At 45.9% G+C, this 22,318-nt stretch overlaps 1 protein-coding gene across 3 annotated transcripts in view; it reads right to left on the reverse strand.

Annotated features, from left to right (window-relative positions):
- Positions 1-525: 525 nt before the first annotated feature.
- Positions 526-22,318, reverse strand: part of LOC112223158 (ubiquitin carboxyl-terminal hydrolase 45) — a 41,510-nt gene continuing 19,717 nt past the window's right edge. The window contains exons 6-18 of one of the 3 annotated variants that reach the window (XM_024386175.2): positions 17,768-17,919; positions 16,130-16,225; positions 15,692-15,822; positions 9,795-9,882; positions 6,357-6,438; positions 6,041-6,132; positions 5,566-5,622; positions 5,305-5,430; positions 4,592-5,210; positions 3,561-3,658; positions 3,282-3,368; positions 2,914-3,061; positions 526-1,672 (exon numbers count right to left, since the gene is read on the reverse strand). In XM_024386175.2, the coding sequence (XP_024241943.1) occupies positions 1,542-1,672; positions 2,914-3,061; positions 3,282-3,368; positions 3,561-3,658; positions 4,592-5,210; positions 5,305-5,430; positions 5,566-5,622; positions 6,041-6,132; positions 6,357-6,438; positions 9,795-9,882; positions 15,692-15,822; positions 16,130-16,225; positions 17,768-17,919 (1,907 nt within the window). In that variant the 3' untranslated portion in view covers positions 526-1,541. Of the gene's footprint in view, positions 1,673-2,913; positions 3,062-3,281; positions 3,369-3,560; positions 3,659-4,591; positions 5,211-5,304; positions 5,431-5,565; positions 5,623-6,040; positions 6,133-6,356; positions 6,439-9,794; positions 9,883-15,691; positions 15,823-16,129; positions 16,226-17,767; positions 17,920-22,318 lie in introns of those variants that run through there. The other 2 variants (XM_024386176.2, XR_002949248.2) reach the window with 2 other exon arrangements.

The following is a 22,318-nucleotide window of genomic DNA, read 5'->3' on the forward strand; positions in this document are numbered from 1 at the left end:
CGTCATGGCACATCGCCACCACCGACAGAGTGAATATGGCAACTATGGGATTCACTGTGACAGCCCCTGACTAATGGCCGGCACAGTCTTCACACAGTAAAGAGGGATGATACAAATTCCAGTGCGAAAACAACAGCCGTACTCATCCACTATCAAGTACTTTCCTTTGGGGGGGGGGAGAAGAGAGGATTCAAACATCCAACCAAAATAAGAACATGTAAGCTGAGCCTTGTTGGTTTCCCATTTCATAAATCAGATTTATTCTCTTCGATGTATATGATTTCACATAACCCAACGGTGTACCGAGTTCCTTATTGAAATCGAATGACATTTTCAGAAGGAAAAGAACGCCTGAAGATAAACACTGTAGCCTGAGGCACCATATCTATATAGGGTTTAGTATTGTGGTAAAAACACCAAATTCTCATGGTTTTGCATATACATTTCACACAAGCTGTCTGTAAGCAAATATGTGTTCACCGTAATTATTTGTTCTTAACATGCAGAAGCGTAATAATCCTAGAGTGTAGGCACTGAGTATTTATTTGTTTTGAAAGAAATTCATCAAACCGTATCTTTACTTAAAGTAATCCTTCACTTGACCAGAATAATTTGGCAATGTCCCAACAACCGACAGATAAAATATCTCCATTTCATTCCCCCCCAAAAATATTTGCAGAACGATTAACATAAATGGTGAGACACATTTGAATCTGAAGATTGATCAACACATTCACTGCCTTTAGATCAACTACAGCAGAAAGTATGGGATAAAAAGACTAATGAAATTGTCCGGCGAGCTGGCAATCATATATGTAGTAATGTCCCTTTGTTAAACATCGCAATGTGTTTGAATACGTGTGGTGAGAGATTTAAATATGCACACCGGTGCACAAACAGAGATAGAATTGAAAAGAACAGTGCCGACCAACACAGTAATGTATTGGTCTGAAACACACTCGGATGGCCTGCCACATTACGGACCTCTCCTTTCAGGAATAGTTTGAGATCACATTCTTTTGGCACTTAAGTCTTTTGTGTATGTTTTCCATCATTTTATATTATTTCTTTTACCAAAAACTCTTTGGCAATCACCATTTAATGATAGTCACACATTCGCATGTTCTACAAAAAATACAATTCGTATTCACCACAGCAGGCTGTAAAATATAAATAACATAGCATTTTTTTTCTGTATAATTTGTGCTAATTAAACATACTATTCTGCCACTCTTTCGCTTTCTCACTCAGTCTCTTTCACCTACAGAGGTATGAGCAACTGTATGGGGACGTTCAGTAAGTGGACCGAGACTCGAAGAGTGTGGTAACCCTTCAATGCTGAGCAGTCCAGTATACATCAATGTAATGCATGTCCCTGATGGCCTACCAATCCCATCATGTAGTGCTTGCCATGTTTCATGCTCTTGGGAGTCAAAGTTTAGAGAGCGGTACACCCAAAGCAGGTCTCTCTCTTTTTTTCCCCCCTCTTCCCCGGTCTCCTGAGAGACCAACGATTGTTGGGTAGCTCCGTGCTCTGGCAATCACAGCATCTCCTCGTAGAACAGCAGGTAGGCTTGAGAGTTGAGGACCCTGGATTCTGGTACCGTCTGGACATTGGTGTCACTTACATACACCCACTGACCCTGTGTAGCACTGCTTGCTTCCCTTGGACCTGAAACACAGTAAGGGTCTGTGGTTAATGGGAAGAGATGGAGATTTTCTAGGAGCCATTACTGTGAGAAACCAATGACTGTGGCTAGCTTACCACAGAAACGGTGACAGAATGAGGAGCGGCATGGACAAAGACGTTCATAGCAACACTGGCATGTAGGTAAGACAATTCAATTAGGCCAAGCACATTTCATAATTGTAACAACACTACACTTAGTGTTTGTGCTAAGTCTTATTTTAAACTTAAACTGGACGGACATTAGGTTTTTAGCCTCATCTACAGGATCCCGGCGCATTTTTGGAAATGGGAGGAAATCGGAGCAAACTATAGTAAAAGGTAGTGCCACAGCCCATAAAGTATAAGCGCATACTCGATTTGCGGTTGATGGCTCTCAAGGGCACTTACGGTGTCCCGACAATTTTCAAATATATTGAATACATTCAACAGTAATGTATTCAGCCGTAAAATCAGCCATTATCAACAAGTGCGAGTTTTCGAAATTGTACAGCCGTTAAGGCCGCCAGGCGTACACTACGATTTGGCCTGACTGAAATGTTAAATGTCAGAGGTTCTATGATGGTTAGAGCCTGTAGACCGGACAAAAATCGCGTAGTGCATTTCAGCCGTTACCTGACGGAAGGTTAACAGCAGGGTGAGGAAAACATGCATTGAAGCGAAAGAGAAAAGGAAAAGCAGTGAGAAGAAAATGAAAGAAGAAAAAAAGAGAGTTTGTAAGAAGGGATGTGTTGACATGAGGAGATGGATGGTGGACGACAGCGGTGGTTACCGAGGTCCTTTTGACCCCTCTATGGTGGCTCACCAATGCTGCCAAGACAATGTCACCTCAAGTTCTATACTAGTTAATTACCAGCGAGGACAACTACTCACACAGACCTCTGTCACAAAGACATTTTCATTCAAGTTGAGCGTCGCTGAATGGCAGGCGCTCTCCTTGAGCAAGGACAGGAGAAAATACATCTATGTAACAGTGGACATCTATATACACTACAGCGCTTTTTCTCTCATAAATGCCGCCTTCAAGGTTACGCGGAGTGAGGCCTTCACACAAATACAGTGAGTTTGTATGTACAGGCAACACATACTTTTTACAATCATACAATTCGATGCTTTGGTCGATATATACATTTTTTTTTAAGTAAACGTATTGACATAGACTCTTAACACAAAATCGGTAAAGGAAGAGAGAGTATTTTATGGACAGACAAAGAGACCGTTTATACCTGCCAGGTTTCTGCGCTGTGGCTGCTCGGTTCTCCTCTGGGGCGAGCGGACCTTTACATACGCTGTGTAGTGGCCCCCGCGCATCGACCCGCTGTGTTCCACGATACCATACAGGCTGTAGAGCACACGCTCCCCCGCCACCAGGTTCTGCCCAAAATGAACTCAGGATGAGACAGTCAGCAGTGCCAAGAGCTCAGACAGATACAGGAGCATCTGAGCTATTGCTATCTTTTCAACTATTCATTACAAGCACAAATACTGATAAGTACTTGACCTACAGTGTCCAAGGACCCATATTTATTTCAGTTCATTTCAAGGTTTTTAGTAAAGATACTGTCCCTGTTTTCACGTGAAGAAGAGTTCGTACCTTGCAGGATGCCGAGCAGAACGGAGCCAGGTCCAGGATGAGAGGGAAGTTGACGTGACGGTTGACTTTTCGTAGGTTCATCCCTGCCTTCACACACACACACACACACACAAATCAACCCCAAAGATAAACACACAATAAGACACAGTAATAGCCTACACCATGACCACAACAACAATTTAGATAAACAGGAGAACACGACGTTATTCACATGAACATGATATATCATATACAATAACGTAAAGATGTGTACAATAATGCATGAAAAAATATGCTAACCTGATGGAAGCGTTTGAGGTGCAGAGTGACCACCGGGGGCAGCGAAGAGATCAGCATCTGTTTGCGAGCGCTGGTGTACACCTTGTCAGACTTCTTCTCTGTATGCAGTGGTGCAAAAAGTACACAATTGTCATACTTGGGTAAAACTAAAAGATACCTTAATAAGAAATTACTAAAGTAAAAGTGACTGTCAAACAGTAAAATACTACTTCAGTAAAAGTCTAAAAGTATTTGGTTTTAAACACACTTAAGTATCAAAAGTAAATATAATTGCTAAAATATACTTAAGTATCAAAAGTAAAATTATAAATCATTTCACATTCTTTATATTAACCATTTCCAGTCCTGCAAAGCATTGGAAATGTAATGAGTACTTCTGGGTGTCAGGGAAAATGTATGGAGTAAAAAATACATTATTTTCTTCAGGCATGTAGTGGAGTAAAAGTAGTCTAAAACCTAAATAGTTAAGTAAAGTTCAGATTCCCTTCTGCTTTAAAGTACTTTTCATTAATTACTTTACACCACTGTCTGTAAGCACATAGACACCACAATGTCACTTTGTGAATGAGAATTTTTCAAATACATGATTGCTCTGCCTGATACAAGTCAGTGTAGCCTAAATGTCTGCATCTGAATATCTGTGTAAATGCATGACATGGATAGGTGCCGAATAGCCACGCATTTCCATATCACCTACTGCTGTCACTATCAGGTCAGAATCTCAACAAATTGTCTTTAACAACAGTGGTTATCGAGCGCTCCTGAGTGGCACAGCGGTCTTAGGCACTGCATCTCAATGCAAGAGGCGTCACTCCAGTCCCTGGTTCAAATCCAGGCTGTATCACATCTGGCCGTGATTGGGACTCCCATAGCACAATTGGCCCATTATCGTCCAGGTTTGGCCGGGGTAGGCCGTCAATTGTAAATAAGAATTTGTTCTTAACTGACTTGCCTACTTAAATAAAAGGTCAAATATAAAAATTCAAACCAGCACAAGTTTTCTATCAAACGGTGTATGTGTTCTAACTAACCTGCTGAGGTGCTCTTCCGCAGTTGTTTCTGCCGGCGGTCCGTGCAGCTCTCGCACAACAACTTGTTGTTGCCCATCAGAAGCTCCACCGAGGTGAACTGGTGAAGGCAGGACTGAACGGAGCACTCCTTGGAGCAGGGCGTATAGCTGTGGGACAGGGCCTGGAATGCCCCCTGGTGGTGGGAGTGAGGAGACTGTTGAGGATGTTGAGGCTGGGGCTCCACCTGGTCCTCAGGACAGTGTGTAGAGGGTGAGTCCGCTGAATCAGGTCCCAGGTTAAACTTATGCACTGCACTGACCAGCTGCTCCACAGCACCACCATGCTGGGTCCTGGGGGAGAGGGCAGACTGGGTAGGGGTGGACCCTCTGCCACCATGGCTGTGGCCCGAGGAGTGCCGGGGGTTCCACTCGCTCTCCGAGGCCTCGCTATCGGCGTCATTGCTGCTGTCCTGGGGGCCCGAGTCTTTCTCACTGCCATCAGATAGGCTGCTGGTGGCGGCCATTTTGGAAACTCCTGCAGCACAGGCCATAACGGAGGGGGACTCCTCCTCGGGGTGGTCTGAGGGGCTGTCTGCCCCCTTCTCTTCCACAGAGCCAGGGGACTTATGGCCCTGCTGCTGCTTTTGAGGGAGGTAGACACACACAGTCAGCAAAACACACTCACCAACTGACTCAAACTACACTTACACACAGACACAAAGAAAACACACACACCTGTCCGCTAAGTTTCCTGCTGTTCTTATTGAGCGCTGCGGAAAGCATCTCGTCACCGTGGGAGATGTGAGCTTCTTGCTCCCGACTGCTCTTCCCAGTCCTGCCCGGGTTGGACGGCTTGGACATCTGAACAGCAACAGGACATGACACAAAGACAGAGATGAAACCAACATACTGTACACGTATCACATATGATCAACATGGCAGAAGCAGTATTCTGGACTGGACACTATTGCAAAGCTAATGCAAAGATATGCTCACCCGCTCCTCAATGATGGGCAGGGAGATGTCAATGAAGGCTTCCTTCACTGTGGAGATCTGTGGGAGACAGAGGACAGGCACCCATAACACTCACAATCAAAGTACGGCATGGCTTTCAGCTGGGAACAACTATAGTCTTACTGAAATATGAACACTGCTCATTGAGAAGTGGTTTAAAATGGTTTAACTGTGTATGACACACACAAAACATATGGCTCAGTCGAGCATGGCACTTGCAACACCAGGATTGTGCTTTCGATTCCCAGGGTCACCCGTACATAAAATGTATTTAGCATGATTGTAAGTCACTTAGGATAAACGCATCTGCTAAATTGCATATCTTATTTATATAACTGTAGTTGTATAATTAATCCTTAAGTATTAAGGAATACAGCCAAACTGTTCAGTGGTTGACCACACACACACACAGATTCCAGTAACCATAAACAGAATAGACAGGCAATGAATCACTTACATGCTCACACTCCTCACACATGATGGTGTTGGTCAACTCCCCCACAAAGATGCGATCCACAAAGTTCATCTTCACACCCTCCTTCCCGTATGCTGAGAGGAGGAAATAAAGGTGAGGCAACTAAAAACAACAAACATTCGGCTACAATCATTCAGAATAAATTTACTTTAATCAATCCTTATGTTTAATCATGAAACATGCCTCCTGTGGTTGAGGTATTTTTCCATAGTAAGCCATTGAACAGTACATAAAGCTGCCACAAGATGGCGCTATTGATTTAGGTCAAAACTACTGAGTGTCAGAATGGAACAGGAACCTTTGACTTGGCGTTTGGTCTCATCATCTGCAGTCTTCTCTGTGGGGTTGTTGAAGGATTTCAGAATGCCCGCTTTGATCCGCTGGGAATGTCAAACACTACATTGATCTCATATGAATGCAACTTAAGTAGATGGAAAAATGCAGGACTACAAAATGGTGGTTTTATACAACAAAGGGTGATTCATATAACAGCTACCATGGGAAGCCAAGGAACTGAAACCATTACAAAAATGAGTGTGTTTGTGAATACACATTAGTAAACAAATACAAACTTCTTCCAGAGCATCTGAATGTGCACTTGCATCTCGCTCTCTCTGTGTGTGTGTGTGTGTACTTCTCCTGTGTGTGTTTGTGTGTGTACACTGCGCATGTGTTGGTGTGGAGTGTGTCAGCCAGCCGTCTCTGACAGTCTCGGTGGCGTGGCCGTGGGCAGTGATTGAAGGTGACATGGTCAGTGAGTGTGTCGGCTAGTAGAAGAAGAGGCACCAACACAGTAAAGCACCAATCAATAGATAATTGGCCGTGGTCTGTGTAACCGACTAGTCGCCCCCATTGTCCCCGGACCCATGCACTGGACTGGCTATTTAGGTCAAAAGCCTGGTTAATCCCAGCTCTACAGCCCCCCCTGTCCTCCTCTCCCTAGTCAGACACTGCTGAGCCCCACACTAATTAATCCCCATCAGGATCCCCCAACGTGTAGTGTGTAGGCTCCGGGTGAGAGAAGCGGGGTGAGGAAGGGAAGGTTGGAGGGGTGTAAACTAAATTAAGATGGGCCAAGAAGCACAGGCCATGCCCTGAGTGGGAGCATTACTGTACCTAACGTCTCAGCTAATTGGTGATAATTGACTGTGTGCAATTAGCCTATTTAGACTTCTGATACTAAATGGCCAATCAAAACAAACACTTGGGCCTCCTAGGTTGGTGGTGACAGGCTATGGGAGAAATGGCCAGTCACTCAGTGTATGTGTGTGTGTTTTATTGCACGTTTGTTTGGGCTGATTCCATGCAGGTGAGGACATTTGAGTTGGTGCAAGCTAACCACGATGAGTGTATCTACAATTCTGTTTTGAGTAAATAAAATGTTTAAGTGTCATAGACCGAAAAAATGATGAGTAAACAATATTTGTTGGGTTGTGTATGCTGTGCAGGTACATTTATGGCAGATGAGTGGCAAAACTGATTAGACGCAACTGCTGCTCATCGGCAGTTCTTTACAATTTTCTTTTAATTCAAAACAGCATTTGTATCTACACACTGAAGGCTGTAAAGCCGAAACGTCTGTGTGCGCCGTCCCCGATGCAGTGAAACGTCTGTGTGCGCCGTCCCGATGCAGTGAAACGTCTGTGTGCGCCGTCCCGATGCAGTGAAACGTCTGTGCGCCGTCCCGATGCAGTGAAAGCGTCTGTGTCCCGATGCAGTGAAACGCGTCTGTGTGCGCCGTCCCGATGCAGTGAAACGTCTGTGTGCGCCGCAGTCCCGATGCAGTGAAAACGTCGTCTGTGCAGTGAAAACGCGTGTGCCGTCCCGATGCAGTGAAACGTCTGTGTGCGCCGCCCCGATGCAGTGAAAACGTCTGTGTGCGCCGCCCCCCGATGCAGTGAAAACGTCTGTGCAGTGCGCCGCCCCGATGCAGTGAAAACGTCTGTGTGCGCCGCCCCGATGCAGTGAAAACGTCTGTGTGCGCCGCCCCGATGCAGTGAAAACGTCTGTGTGCGCCGTCCCGATGCAGTGAAAACGTCTGTGTGCGCCGTCCCGATGCAGTGAAAACGTCTGTGTGCGCCGTCCCGATGCAGTGAAAACGCGTCTGTGTGCGCCGTCCCGATGCAGTGAAAACGTCTGTGTGCGCCGTCCCGATGCAGTGAAAACGTCTGTGAAACGTGCGCCGTGCCCTGTGTGCGATGCAGTGAAAACGTCTGTGTGCGCCGTCCCGATGCAGTGAAAAACGTCTGTGTGCGCCGTCCCGATGCAGTGAAAACGTCTGTGTGCGCCCCCGATGCAGTCCCGATGCAGTGAAAACGTCTGTGTGCGCCCGATGCAGTGAAACGTGCCCGATGCAGTGAAACGTCTGTGTACGCCGTCCCGATGCAGTGAAACGTCTGTGTACGCCGTCCCGATGCAGTGAAACGTCTGTGTACGCCGTCCCGATGCAGTGAAACGTCTGTGTACGCCGTCCCGATGCAGTGAAAACGTCTGTGTACGCCATCCCGATGCAGTGAAATGTCTGTGCAGTGAAACGCCATCCCCCGATGCAGTGTGAAACGTCTGTGAAATGTCTGTGTACGCCATCCATCCCCGATGCAGTGAAACGTCTGTGTACGCCATCCCCGATGCAGTGAAACGTCTGTGTACGCCATCCCCGATGCAGTGAAACGTCTGTGTACGCCATCCCTGATGCAGTGAAAATAATCTGTTTGAGTGCAAACCCATTACACATTTTTGCAGATACATTTATTGTAAATTCATCAGACAGTAGATGTCAAATGCATATAAGCGTATGTGCGTGTGTTTACGTTTCAGTGCATGTATAATGAATGCATGAATAGGGCCAGCTCCCCCCTTTACCCCTCCCTCTCGGACTCCCTGATTGGAGGGGGGGGGTGACCCTCCAGCACAATGGGGCGACCCACAGCTGCGTGTTTCCCAGATCACACAATGACGCCCGTCGTGCCACTTGCAAGTCACAACTGCAGTGGCACAACTGTCAGTGTTCACAAGTTTAAAAAGAACCAGGGGGGTGTCCCAGCCTGTACCCTTGTCCCCCTGTCCCAGGCCCCGGGCTGACCACTCCACACCCGCTACTCTCCTCTCTTTTTTGGGGCTGGCTGAGTCGCTGGTGGGGCCGAGGGGCCAACTGACTCAGCCCTGGTGGGCTCCCCCTAATTGCTGAAGGGGGGGGCAGTCTGCACTTGCCAGAAAATATGGTACCATAAGGTTAAAAGACAATGGCTGGCCGAGAAGCAAAGGCAAAGACCAAACCCTGCACACTGTCATCCACAAGCTTACAGCCTGCTCTACGTTGGCGATTAAAGTGTGCTTCTCAATTGCAATCAAAACATTGCCTGTTCTTTGCGTACTCTTACTAGCATGGTCACCACCCTACATGTAGCTTGGCTACAGCTATCATAGACACCGTTGAGAGAGACTAATGGCTTTATGTCATCATACTCATACTTTACAGGGTGTGTTTGAGAGCATACATTCTGCTCAGTCACTTGACTGATCTACATGAACATGAACATATATATATATATATATATATATATATTAGAATTATATATATATATATTTAAAAAGGCTTCCTAAATAACTACTCTTTACGATTTGTAGATCGGTCAGTCTGGATCTCAAACACAGCCACTGGCACAGAGACGGAGCCATGGTACTAGGCTGAGTGGAAGAAGGATGTGGTGTTTGTAACGTGGGTCTATAGTCTCACCTTAGTCTCCTCTACTCTCATGGAGTCCAGTAGGTAATGGAGCAGCTCCTGGCTGTCCTGCTGCTGGTAGCCCTTAAAGCGTGGAGCCCTGGTGAGACGGAGAGAACACAGTTTAGTCAGAACCCATAAACTCACATAGTAACCATGTCAAATGTGTACACATACGCACACACTCCTGTAAACGTAATTCCCTTTCTTTTTTTTAACAGAGATCTTGAGAGAGGGAGAGAGTTGAGAGGGATGAAAGTTAGCGGTGGACAGCAGACCGAAGCTGGCAGCTCTATCGCTAAGCTAGACTAGTCACATGTGCGTTGTTTATAGTTGATAAAATGAGTAAATCTAGGACAGGCAAACACAAATCATTGGTACACAAACACCCACCCACACACTCAAACAAGCATGCACAAAGCAATCAACCACATGCATAAAGCAATCAGCTGTATCAATAGTGCATACAGAGACATCAATGAGAGTGGAGAAAGGCCACATTATTTTTTTTCAAGGACTTTTCGTTGGTTCATCCATTCAATTTCCTCTCTGCAGCTTTCTGGTGCTTAAAGGAAGCTATTGTTTCATTCCCACAGCTTTCATTAAACCAGTTAGGGTCACACACACACACACACACACACACACACACACACACACAATGACCTTCTTCCAGCTTCATGTGTTAAGAAAGATTCCAAGTGAAGAAGATTTTGTTAAAGGCGTCTCTTATAACAATGACACATTGATTAATTGATGGAATTTCTTTCTTTTCGTAGCTAACTTTAAGACCTGTGCAAGTATTTGCAAATTAAATTTGACATTGCAGGTGAAAATGGCTGTAGGGCTTACCAACAGCCTACTGTGCAAGCCAATTCTGTCTTTCTTCAATAGAAAGCACTTTACTGTCTAGAGTACACACATCTCCCATCATTATCATTCCCCAGCAGTACATGTAACTACGGGAGAAAACGTATGGTGATTGTGCCAGTGGACATCCTGCATGATCATGCCCCAGCGCTCGTAGAGGGGGCTCTCCTTGAACCTGTCCCTGGCCACAGCAGGACAGATGTAGGGACAGATGTAGGGACAGATGTGCAGCCAGGGCAAGAGCCACCACCACAACCTGTTGGGCAGCGTCAGCCACAGAACAGGTTGGCCTGACAGGCTGGCAGGACAACATGCAGCTGACCTGAGAGAACCACTGACCACTCCTAACCCAATGCTCTCTGAGTGCACAGGGTCATAGAGGAGGGCAAGTACATTTGTTGCCTCTTTGATACCAGTTTAGCATCTGACCATCTATAAAAATGATCACCGTCTTGATCACTGGATAACCGGAATACTGGTACTTGTTCTAAGGGCGTCAGCCTACATTTTTGTATGTCCTATTTTATAACGCCCCTGAGCAGCTCTCCACAGAGAAATGGGTCCTCCTAAAAGCCATTGTAGGGGCTTCATTGTCCCAGGTATAGCATCCTGATCTGATGTCATATCATCTCTCATACAGGCCAATGACCCGTTCAGATTGGCGTGCAATGCAAATGAAACCAAACGATTTACCCCTTTGAACTGGTGAACCATTCTTCCTGGCGAGCTCCCAGACCCAATCAGAACAGAGGTACTCATCCTCTAACTGGCAGCAGAGTGGATGGGCCTACAGTCTGGATCATCTCTGCCATGTGCTGATGGATGTTGACGTCAAGTCCCAGAATGGGTGACTGGAGCTCGGGGAGAGACGAATGACCACCTGCCCCCAACACAGGTCATGAGCAGGAGGTCTAGAGGACCAACTCAGCCCCCCTTCTCTACCTCTGTCCCTTTGCCCTCTCTCTGCCACACGCAAGGGCGGCGGAGGGAGGGGGGGAAATCACGTGCCCCTCATTTCATTCCCTTTAAAGATGCCAAAACATAATGGAATATCTTCCTTCAAACGTGTACAAAATTAGTGTTTTAAAGCATGTTTTCTTATATGAAAAATGGAAATTACAATGGGGATTACAGTAGGAATATGGCAAATCGTGTCTTGTATTCATGCCAAACACACTCATCCCCAACTCTGCTTATCTAACAGCTCAAACACAAAGCGGGTCGGACTGGTACAGTATCTGGTCGGCACACAGTGATAGTTGGGATTAAAAGACAGACAGACAGAGGCACGCAGCAGTCTTGGGGTATTTTGTTCCGGGAACGGAACACGGAGCAGCGACGGGTGACGAGGCAGACGAGCAGCTCCAATGGGATCAGTGGGAACGGCGCCGTCTGGAAGCTCATCCCAGTGGAAGAGAGGCAGAAGGGCCCTGTAGCGCTGCTCCCAATCTGGCCCTGACCAATGCAGACAGCTGCGGTGCTAACACAATTAACAGCGGATGAGTTAGTAACAGACGCAAGGCGACCCCGGCACGTTGCACCACCTCGACAGGCAGAGGGGCGCACACACGTTCAATACAACATATAAATCATATACATTGAGTCGCTTTCACATTGACACACACATTTACAGAATAAAAGCCACTTACTGTATCTATCCAGCATAAGCATGTAAAAACACTCATTATCATGCATGTAAAAAAACAAACATCTATAACATTAAAAAATCAACACTTCAGCCACTCAGCCACTCTGACTCATAGAACACCTGCCTCATATGTAATCACATTCACAGGGTCACAGTGCCACATGCAATCAATTATGAAAGACATTCCTTTCAATAAGTGTAGGTCTATTTCTCTTCTGTCGTACCCACATTATCGAATGCAGCTCCCCCACCTCCCTACATTTATGAGCGTATTGAATCTTTTCAAATCAAATCACATTTTATTGGTCACATACACATGGATAGCAGATGTTAATGCGAGCGCAGCGAAATGCTTGTGCTTCTAGTTTCAACAGAGCAGTAATATCTAAGAAGTAATTCCCAACAACTACCTAATTCCCAACAAGTTTAGAGGTCAGTGTGGTCAGTCCCAACAACTAAACCATTCCCAACAACTACCTAATACAGACAAATCTAAAGGGGTGAATGAGAATATGTACATATAAGTATATGGATGAGCGAAGGCCGAGCGGCATAGGCAAGGTGCAGTAGACGGTATAAGATACAGTATATACATGTGATATGAGGAATGTAAGATTTGTGACCAATATTAAAATGTGTCATTACTTAAAGTGGCATTGTTTAAAGTGACTAGTGATCCATTTCTTAAAGTGTCCAGTGATTGGGTCTCAATGTAGGCAGCAGCCTCTCTGAGTTAGCGATTGCTGTTTAGCAGTCTGATGGCCTTGAGATGGAAGCCGTTTCTCATTCTCTCGATCTCAGCTTTGATGCACATATAGACTATTCCTCACAAGGACAGACAAAAGCGCGACGCGTAACATCAGAAATATAATGAATGCCTTTGCATAGGCAGCTGAAGGTCTGTGGACATGATTTATATCAGGCATTGTGAGACCAGCTGAATGTGACCTTCCTTGAGAGAATGCCTGCTCTTCAACGCTTCAACTACAGGAGATCTTCCATGCATGTTCAGACCTGTGTGGCCATGTGCCTTTGTGTGGCCGCCTGCTCATTGTTGAACCCTGCTATTTTCCTACTGCGGTTGGACTTACACACAGGTTAGTTTGAATTTTTTGGCCTACAAGTCATGAAAGAAAGTCAGTCAGTGTGTACACGCGTTCGCAGAGTGCGTTTGTGCAAGTGTGTACGTGTATTATTTCATAACTGAACACTATTGTAAGGAAAAAGGGAGGTAAAAGTGTTCCTGTGTAAGCATAGGCAAGATTCTCTAGATTAAACTTAAATGACAATTTTAAAACAATTTTTTATCAGAATAAATCGTAGGGCTTTTTCCTCTTGTGCGCCTTACACACATCCCCCACCACAGCAGCATAGGCCTAGTGGTGGGTCTGGGTACAAGCCGAGTCTCTCACTGGCACCAGAAACAGTGTGTGTGGTGTTGACCCTCCAAACCACTGGGCCTGGCGCTGGTCCGAGCCTGACCCGTCCAGCTGGCACAAGGGGGCCTGGCGTTGGGTATAGTGGGGCAGCCAGAAGAGCAGGCCAGACAGGGAGTGACTCAGCTGGTCAAGGGTGAACACAACAACACACTAGGCTCAATCTGCCTTAAATACCAATGGAAAACACACACACACACTGTGGGGTCCTACACAAGTAGCCAGTTTAACCAACCAGTGTGTTAAGCACTAGGGTGCACATTCTCAGGTCAGGGCCGGCAACACGCCACTGAGCTAGGAGACCTCGGGAAATAAAGACGAGGATTGGACACGCACACAGCCTAGTGTGTATATGGCTTTAGCCATCCCGAAGGTCAACACGCGGCAGGATAAATATCATTATCAGCATCAGGAGAATGTTCCTGTATAGATAGAGGAGCCACTCTTGACCCTGCCCCACTGACATGCAGTTACAGACAGAATGAGGAGAGAGATGTAGAGTTTGTTTGCGAAGGACGGGAGAGCGATGGCAAATCATATGTGTGCGTAGAAACACGGGATGAGGTGTGTAGCACGTGCATTTGTAGGTGTCGAGTGAATGTGTGCATGGAAGAAGGGGTTGAATAAAGGCATGGGTCTGTGTAATGCGCAAGTGAGCGTGAGGAAGGGCATGAAATGAGGTCTACTGGGTGAATGTGTGTCGTGTACGTGCATGCGTGCGTGTTGTGCCTATGTGTATGCCCGGCTGAGTGCATATGCACTGCAGGGTGAGGTGGTACCAGGTGAGGGGTGTCATTGCTCTCACACACACACACACACACCTGGGCAGATGAAAGCCCGGGTACCGGGACACACCAGAGGCACCCAGGCGGCCGACCGTCTCCGCGCTCCAGCCACCCGAAAGTTCCCCATCCCACCCAGACAGAGCCGACTGTACAGAGCTTGGTCCTACCTAACCCAACAGGCCCCACACACTACGGCCAGCCTGGGCCAAACCAGCCATTCACCATGTTCCAACAACAAGAGCCAACCAACCATTCACCACACGTTCAAAGAGAGACCTAACCAACCGTTCAGCATGTTCAAAGGTGAAACTGGGAGGGCTGGCCGGGCCAGCCACTCAGACGGTTTACTATCCTCAGGTTCAAACACGAACACAGGTGGTGCAGCGTGTTAAAGAGAACAAGGACATGCCATGCTGTTTTGATTGCAGATGGAAGCAGATTGCATCAGAGCCATTTTGTGCAGTGAGGTCTACTGTTCGTTCTGTGTGGAGTGCGTTGGTGTTAATGGTTTAGTGTTGAACAGCGTTGGGGAGCAAGGTGGACTGAAGACTGGATGGACCAGGTGCTGGTAGGGTCCAGCAGGTTGAGACAACCTCTTCTCTGAAGTGGTCGCCATGGCAGCTTGACAACAGGGCAGGTAAGAGCTGTGGCCTCTGCCTGTACCGTTTGGTTGACTGTTGTCACAGCAATGGAGAAGTGCCAGACCAGTTGGGGCACACTGACCTCTAAACTTGGGAGCAGGGCAGCTTGTCTGCATATGAGGCTGTGTGTCTAACATTGATGCATCGCCGACGCCGCAACCACAGCACAATGTTTCTACAATGTTGCGCAGTGGTGATTCCATCAATCAAGTAAGGAAGAATTGATGGTAACAAAAACTATTGATATCTCTTGGTGATAAAGTTTGTCATTAGTACACAAGGAAAGAGAATATAATTATGAAAGCTTTAGCCAACCTTTTACAGGTCTGTAGTGCCTCCTCTGGCACCCTACAGGGTATGCTCATATGCTCTTTTCATTAAAAATCTTTTAGCATGGACCAGCACAGGAAGCAGGTTAAGTCAACACCCATGCCTATACAATAGCCTATACTGGGTTCCGGCACCATCAACACTAATGCTGTAAGACGGCCAACAAATAAAATAAAGATTAATGCAAAACCTAGCTTCTTACTTCTGGCAGAGCTGGTTGAAAAGGGTCTTGGGGTTGACAGGGCCCTTCCCAGACTCCTTCATGCTGTGTAGGAAGAGAAACATGGCCGAGGTCAGGGGCTCTGGGCTGGGCAGAGTCACCATCAACGCCCCCTGAAGGACAACCCCAGGAAAGGAGAGAGTGAGCGAGAGAACACATGAGTGTTAGACAAGGCATGTATTTCATACAGAGTGTTGCACTACCATGGAAAGCCTGAAGGGGCTTGACGGCATTCTACAGATGACTGGAGACGTGGGGGGTGGGCTACAATTGGTCAAGGGATATTTATGATAGCCTATTATGCTAATATTAAAAATAACCACCCATATAGACAGTAATAATGTGTCTTCCTGTGCCATGTACAGTATAATACTATAGTGGTGGACTGGACTATACCAAGCACATGAGTGTGGAACGTACCACATTTGACTCGGCAGGGGGGCAGATCTTCAGCTTGTGTCCCTTCTCCTTCACATCCTGTATCAGATCGTTCAGCATGTGAGTCTGGGACAGATTCTGATGGACAGAAATCAGCCACTATTAATCCATTACCATTAATTTAGTCATCATAGTTTTTCACCTGCATGTACAGGACAGAATCATTTCTTATCAGTTACAAGAATCATGAATTAACATCTTACTGCACTCCTTCCTTTCTATTTTATCATCCCTTCACAAAAAATAATAAAAACATAAAAAAATTACAAATGGAACAAAAAAAATGAATGGTAAAACTGGAGAGTCTACAATTGAAAACATCTCTATCAATTCTGAGAAACTGGTGGGTGTTAGCCTAAATATCATTATGCTAAAAAAGCCCTTTCCAAAGAAACGATGAGCTGTGACTGAAACACAGAAGGGATTGCCCAGAGCCACCATTGTCCCATCATATTACTGCATCATCTCTTTCTTCCCTTTCAAACGACAGTTGTTTTGTCACATCCTGGCAATGAAGACAGTTGCTATGGAAAAGACACAATGGCATCAGCAGGGTGAGCTTTTTCTCTGACAATTATGTTGTTTCACCAGCAAAATTGCAATTTTGAAGGAGACAATGAGGATAGAAAGAGAGAGGGGGAAAAAAACATGTAAAGGAAGAATGTTCGGTCTGGTTTCAATCACGAGAGAGCTCCAGGTGATTAACAAAATGGCGGAAAAAGGGAAGGGAATGAAAGTTTCAATTCCCCAAGACCAGACAGCCAACACACACTGGAACATAGAGAACGTGTTCCATACCAGTCCTATTCTCCCGTGGATAGAGGAGTCACACATACGCATATAAAATACCCTTGTACTATATATGCATAACTTGTTCTTGCCTATACTGCTGTATTTTAAAGACATTTATACAAGCCTTTCATGTGTTGTCGAGTTTAAGAACAAATTCTTATTTCCAACGATGGCCTACACCGGCCAAACCCTTGACGACGCTGGGCCAATTGTGCGCCGCCCTATGGGACTCCCAATCACGGCCGGTTGTGATACAGCCTGGATTCGAACCAGGGTGTCTGTAGTGATGCCTCAAGCACTGAGATGCTGCGCCACTCGGGAGCCCAAGGCTGGTATGCTATGGTATTTTACTATCGGGAGGAGCAGCACCCGACATGCCAGTTTGACCAGCTGCCATGTTTACAGTACACTGTTCCCTAGACCAGGGTTGTTGAGGGAGAGAAAATGTTGCAGGTTTAAAGCTTATTTCCAGCAATTCTACACATTTTGTCATGGGGTGCAGAGAACATTTTGCAGTTTTAAAGCAAATTCTCTTGCAATTCTATACATTTTGCCATGTCTAAGGTTTATTCATGTGATATTTGAGTGACTCAAACATGACAAAAATATCTATGGGCTAACAAATTCTGCAAAAAAATGTTCGCTGACATGGGCTAGTTGATCTGGACATTACTGACAAGTTAAAAATAGTTCTCTAAGGTATGCAATGACCTTTAGTACACCTGTGGTAAAGACTCTCTTCGAACATGACCTTATCCCTACGGTTGCATTTCATAAGCAGCCTCGTCAAAGTTTACGGTATACAAACCAATCTCATAATGACCGCACCTGCATAACTGCGTTAAAGAAGCAGGTGTTTCCTAGGTTGTTGATGCCTTTGACCGGGACCAGTGTGCTGTTGTTGACCGGACTCTTCCCTCTTGACTGGTCTGCATAGTCGCTGGGCTCCTCTCTAAGCTTGATCATTTTCAATGTTGTTCCTGCAAGGCACAAAAAGGAAAAGTTATTTTACTCCTATATACAAGGTTTTTGTCATTTTCAACTGTAGATTAGAGTTGGACGCGAGCACTCGATTCATGGTTTGTATTCGATTACTAATGAGTACTTGACATTTTCAAATGCAACTATTAGGCAGGTTAAATGTACAGTGCATTCAGAAAGTATTCAGACCCCTTGACTTTTTCCACATTTTGTTACATTACAGCCTTATTCTAAAATTGATTACAGTTTTCCCCTCATCAATCTACACAATACCCCATAATGACAAATCAAAAACAGGTTTTCAGAAATGTTTGCAAATGTTACATTTACATTAGTATTCAGACCCTTTACTCAGTACTTTGTTGAAGCACCTTTGGCAGCGATTACAGCCTCAAGTCTTCTTGGGTGTGACGCTACAAGTTTGGCATACCAGTATTTGGGGAGTTTCTCCCATTCTCCTCTACCGATTCTCAGATGCTCTGTCAGGTTGGATGGGGAGCGTCGCTACACAGCTACACAGAGATGTTCAAATCGGGTTAAAGGCCGAACTCTGGCTGGGGCACTCAAGGACATTCAGAGACTTGCCCCGAAGCCACTCCTGCGTTGTCTTGGCTGTGTGGTTAGGGTCGCTGTCCAACTGGAAGGTGAACCTTCGCCCCAGTCTGAGGTCCTGAGAATTCTGGAGCAGGTTTTCATCAAGGATCTCTCTGTACTTTGTATGATGTTGCCACCACCATGCTTCACCGTAGGGATGGTGCCAGGTTTGGCATTTAGGCCAAAGAGTTCAATCTTGGTTTCATCAGACCAGAAAATCTGGTTTCTCATGGTCCTTTAGCTGCCTTTTGGCAAACTCAAAGCGTGCTGTCATGTGCCTTTTACTGAGGAGTGGCTTCCATCTGGTCACTCTACCATAAAAGGCCTGATTGGTGGATTGCTGCAGAGATGGTTGTCCTTCTGGAAAGTTCTCCCATCTCCACAGACAAACTCTGGAGCTCTGTCAGAGTGACCATCTGCTTCTTGGTCACCTCCCTGACCAAGGCCCTTCTCCCCAGATTGCTCAGTTTGGTGGAGAGGCCAGCTCTAGGAAGAGTATTGGTGGTTCCAAACTTCTTGCATTTAAGAATGATGGAGGCCACTGTGTTCTTGGGCACCTTCAATGCTGCAGACATTTTTTTTGTTACCCTTCCGCAGATCTGTTCCTTGACACAAGCCTGTCTCGGAGCTCTACGAACAATTCCTTCAACCTCATGGCTTTGTTTTTTTTATGAGGGATTTGATCAAATAAAAAAAATTAAATACGGCTGTATACGGCTGTAACAAAATGTGGAAAAAGTCAAGGGGTATGAATACTTTCCGAATGCACTGTATATGCACTGACAAACGTTTGAGCTAAGATGCACTGTTCGTTTAGTATGTCAAGTGCAGTGAAAATGTGTTACGTTTTTTTTCTTCTTCGCATGGCGTCACCTTGCAAGAGGGTTTGTCCATATCGATGTAGCTTGGTGCAGCAAAGGCATTTTGAAACTTTACGTACAAACCAAGTTCTATGAGGTCGCCAGAGAAAAAACAACACCTAAAGTGTCTCTCAATCTCCTGTGAGACCAGAGCCTAATAGTTTGTTTAGGGAGCCAGGGGTTGCATTTAACCCATTATGTGCTGGGGTAGCTTTTTAGTGGGGGCCAGTCCCGGTCCAAGCAGCACACAGACACACACACCGGAGCAAACTGCAAATATGGTCTTCTGCAGTGGAAGTGGGTTAAAGTGCGGGAGGCCAGGGCTGCAGCTGGAAGGAGAGATGGGTCATGTGGGAGAGAGCAGATGACAGCTGGAGAAGTTTCCGCTGTTTAGGGAGAGACGGCTCTCTGGTCCAGCTGTTACTCCTCCATGACCGTCCCAACTCAGCAAGGAGGGAGGCAGTCGTCAGTGCAGAGCAGGCCAGCAGGGACTGAGTGATTATAGTTGGGGAGTAGTCAGGAGGCTGACAGCTCTGTGCACTAGTCTAACACTCAAAGCATGGGGTATGGCTGGCTGAGACAAACTAAGTACATCTCTCTACAAAATTCTTATCTACAAAACAAGGGGGATGTAATGCTAAGAAACACTTTAGGAAAGTCAGAAACCTCTCTCACTGAAACACAGGGCAAATCGGGCCCCTAAGAGGCGAAAGAGTGATAAGATACTTCTTCTTGACACATCTGACATCATTAAGTATACATGGCTGTCTTGATGAAATCAAACACAAAAACACACGCAGAAGATACTTTTGGTCATGTAGTGTATGTGGATACCTGCTCGTTAAACATCTCATTCTAAAATCATGGGCGTTAATATGTAGTTGGTCTTCCCTTTGCTGATATAACACTCTTCTGGGAAGGCTTTTCACTAGATGCTGCGGGGACTTGCTTTCATTCAGCTAAAAGACCATAAGTGAGTTTGGAAACTGATGTTGGGGATTAGGCCTGGCTCGAAGTCGGCATTCCAATTCATTCCAAAGGTGTTCGATGGAGTTGAGGTCAGGGCTCTGTGCAAGTCAATCAAGTTCTTCCACGCCGATCTTGACTAACCATTTCTGTACGGACTTCGCTTTATGCATGGGGACATTGTCATGCTGAAACAGCAAAGGGCCTTCCCCAAACTGTTGCCACAAAGTTGGATGCACAGAATCATCTATAATGTAATTTTATGCTGAAGCATAAAGATTTCCCATCAATGGAACTAAGGGGCCTAGCCCAAACCATGAAGAACAGCGCCAGACCATTGTCCCCTCCACCAAACTTTACAGTTGGCACCATGCATTCGTGCAGGTAGCGTTTTCCTGGCATCCAATGGCGGCAAGCTTTACACCACTCCAGGTAACGCTTCGCATTGCGCATGGTGTGTGGCTGCTCGGCCATGGAAACTCAATTCATGAAGCTCCCAATGAACAGTTCTTGTGCGGACATTGCTTTCAGAGGGAGTTTGGAACTTGGTAGTGAGTGTTGAAACAGAGGACAGACGCACTACGCTCTTCTGCATTCGGCGGTCTCGTTCTGTCAGCTTGTGAGGCCTACAGATTCGCGGCTGAGCCGTTGCTGCTCCTGTAAGTTTCCACTTCTCAACAACAGCCCTTACAGTTGACAGCTCTAGCAGGGCAGAAATTTGCCGAATTGACTTATTGGAAAGGTGAAATCATATGACGGTGCGGCGTTGAAAGTAACTGAGCTCTTCAGGGAAGGCCGTTCTAATGTTTGTCTATGGTGATTGCATGGCTGTGTGCTTGATTTTATATACCTGTCATGCCAGGACCTAGTACAAACGTTACAGGCCACCCTTTCCTATTCTGTTGTCATCAGTGTCATTTGTGGAGGGAGAGACAAGTGTTGTTCCGTCACATTAGGCATTAATGAACAAAACAAGTGAGAGGACCCAAGGCTGTTGAGATGAGAAAGCACCCTTTGTGCCCGTTTGCCTTCCTGCCCCTCCCCCAACCCATAACTCACACCACTTACACAATTTATCCATTTTCTTTCATGCTCCGGGAGACAGCAAGCTGCTTAACAGTGAATTAACGCACACTTCTCATGTGTACCTTAATCAGTGTTACAAGACTACCAGAGACAGGAAAAGGTGGGTGGCCATGCCTTTGTCAGTCTCTCTCTGTTGATTTGACATTTTCTAAATGGGAAGACATGAGAAATGTGATCATCTTAGGTGCTCAATGTCAGTATGTGACATCATCTTTATGACCATAATTATATGACATTGTTATTATTTGGATGACAGGATACGGGGCTACCTACAGTACCTACCTATTTCACCATATAAATGGTATCAAATGGAGATTGCCATAGCTGCATGTACCATAAGTAAACCAAACCAGCATGTGCTTGGTTAGAGGAGGTTAAGCGGAGGTCTCAGGACCATGTATTCTGGTATCTGTCAGCAGACAGACGGCTCAGTTAGCAGTGGACCCCTTGCTGCTGCCCTGCTCCCCAAGCAAATGAGGCCAGTCCGCTTCCGGCTCTCACCCAGCATGACAAGGGAAAGGTGAGAGAGACATGGACGACATGACCCTTAACCCAAAGTTTTAATTGTGAAAACAACCGACCCTCCTGCCCACCATTTCTCTCCTCAAAAAAAATACCCACACAAGACTTGCACATGCTCCCTGAAGAAATTCTCCCTGCGATTCTCATGATTCTATATGTATTGTGATTTGATCCTGTGATTTTATTGCGATTTGATGCTCCAAACATATTGCTTACTATACAGAATATGTCTGCTGCAGAGGGACAAGAGAGACCATGAGAAAATTAGTTTTGATCAGTCGAGAATATAAGTACTGAAAATATGTTGGCTCACTTTAAAAAGATGAAGAACAAGCTATAGGATGAAACATTTTGGCGCAAGTACAGCTGA

This window comes from Oncorhynchus tshawytscha, linkage group LG23 (assembly GCF_018296145.1).
Source record: "Oncorhynchus tshawytscha isolate Ot180627B linkage group LG23, Otsh_v2.0, whole genome shotgun sequence".
In the NCBI taxonomy this organism is placed as follows: domain Eukaryota; kingdom Metazoa; phylum Chordata; class Actinopteri; order Salmoniformes; family Salmonidae; genus Oncorhynchus; species Oncorhynchus tshawytscha.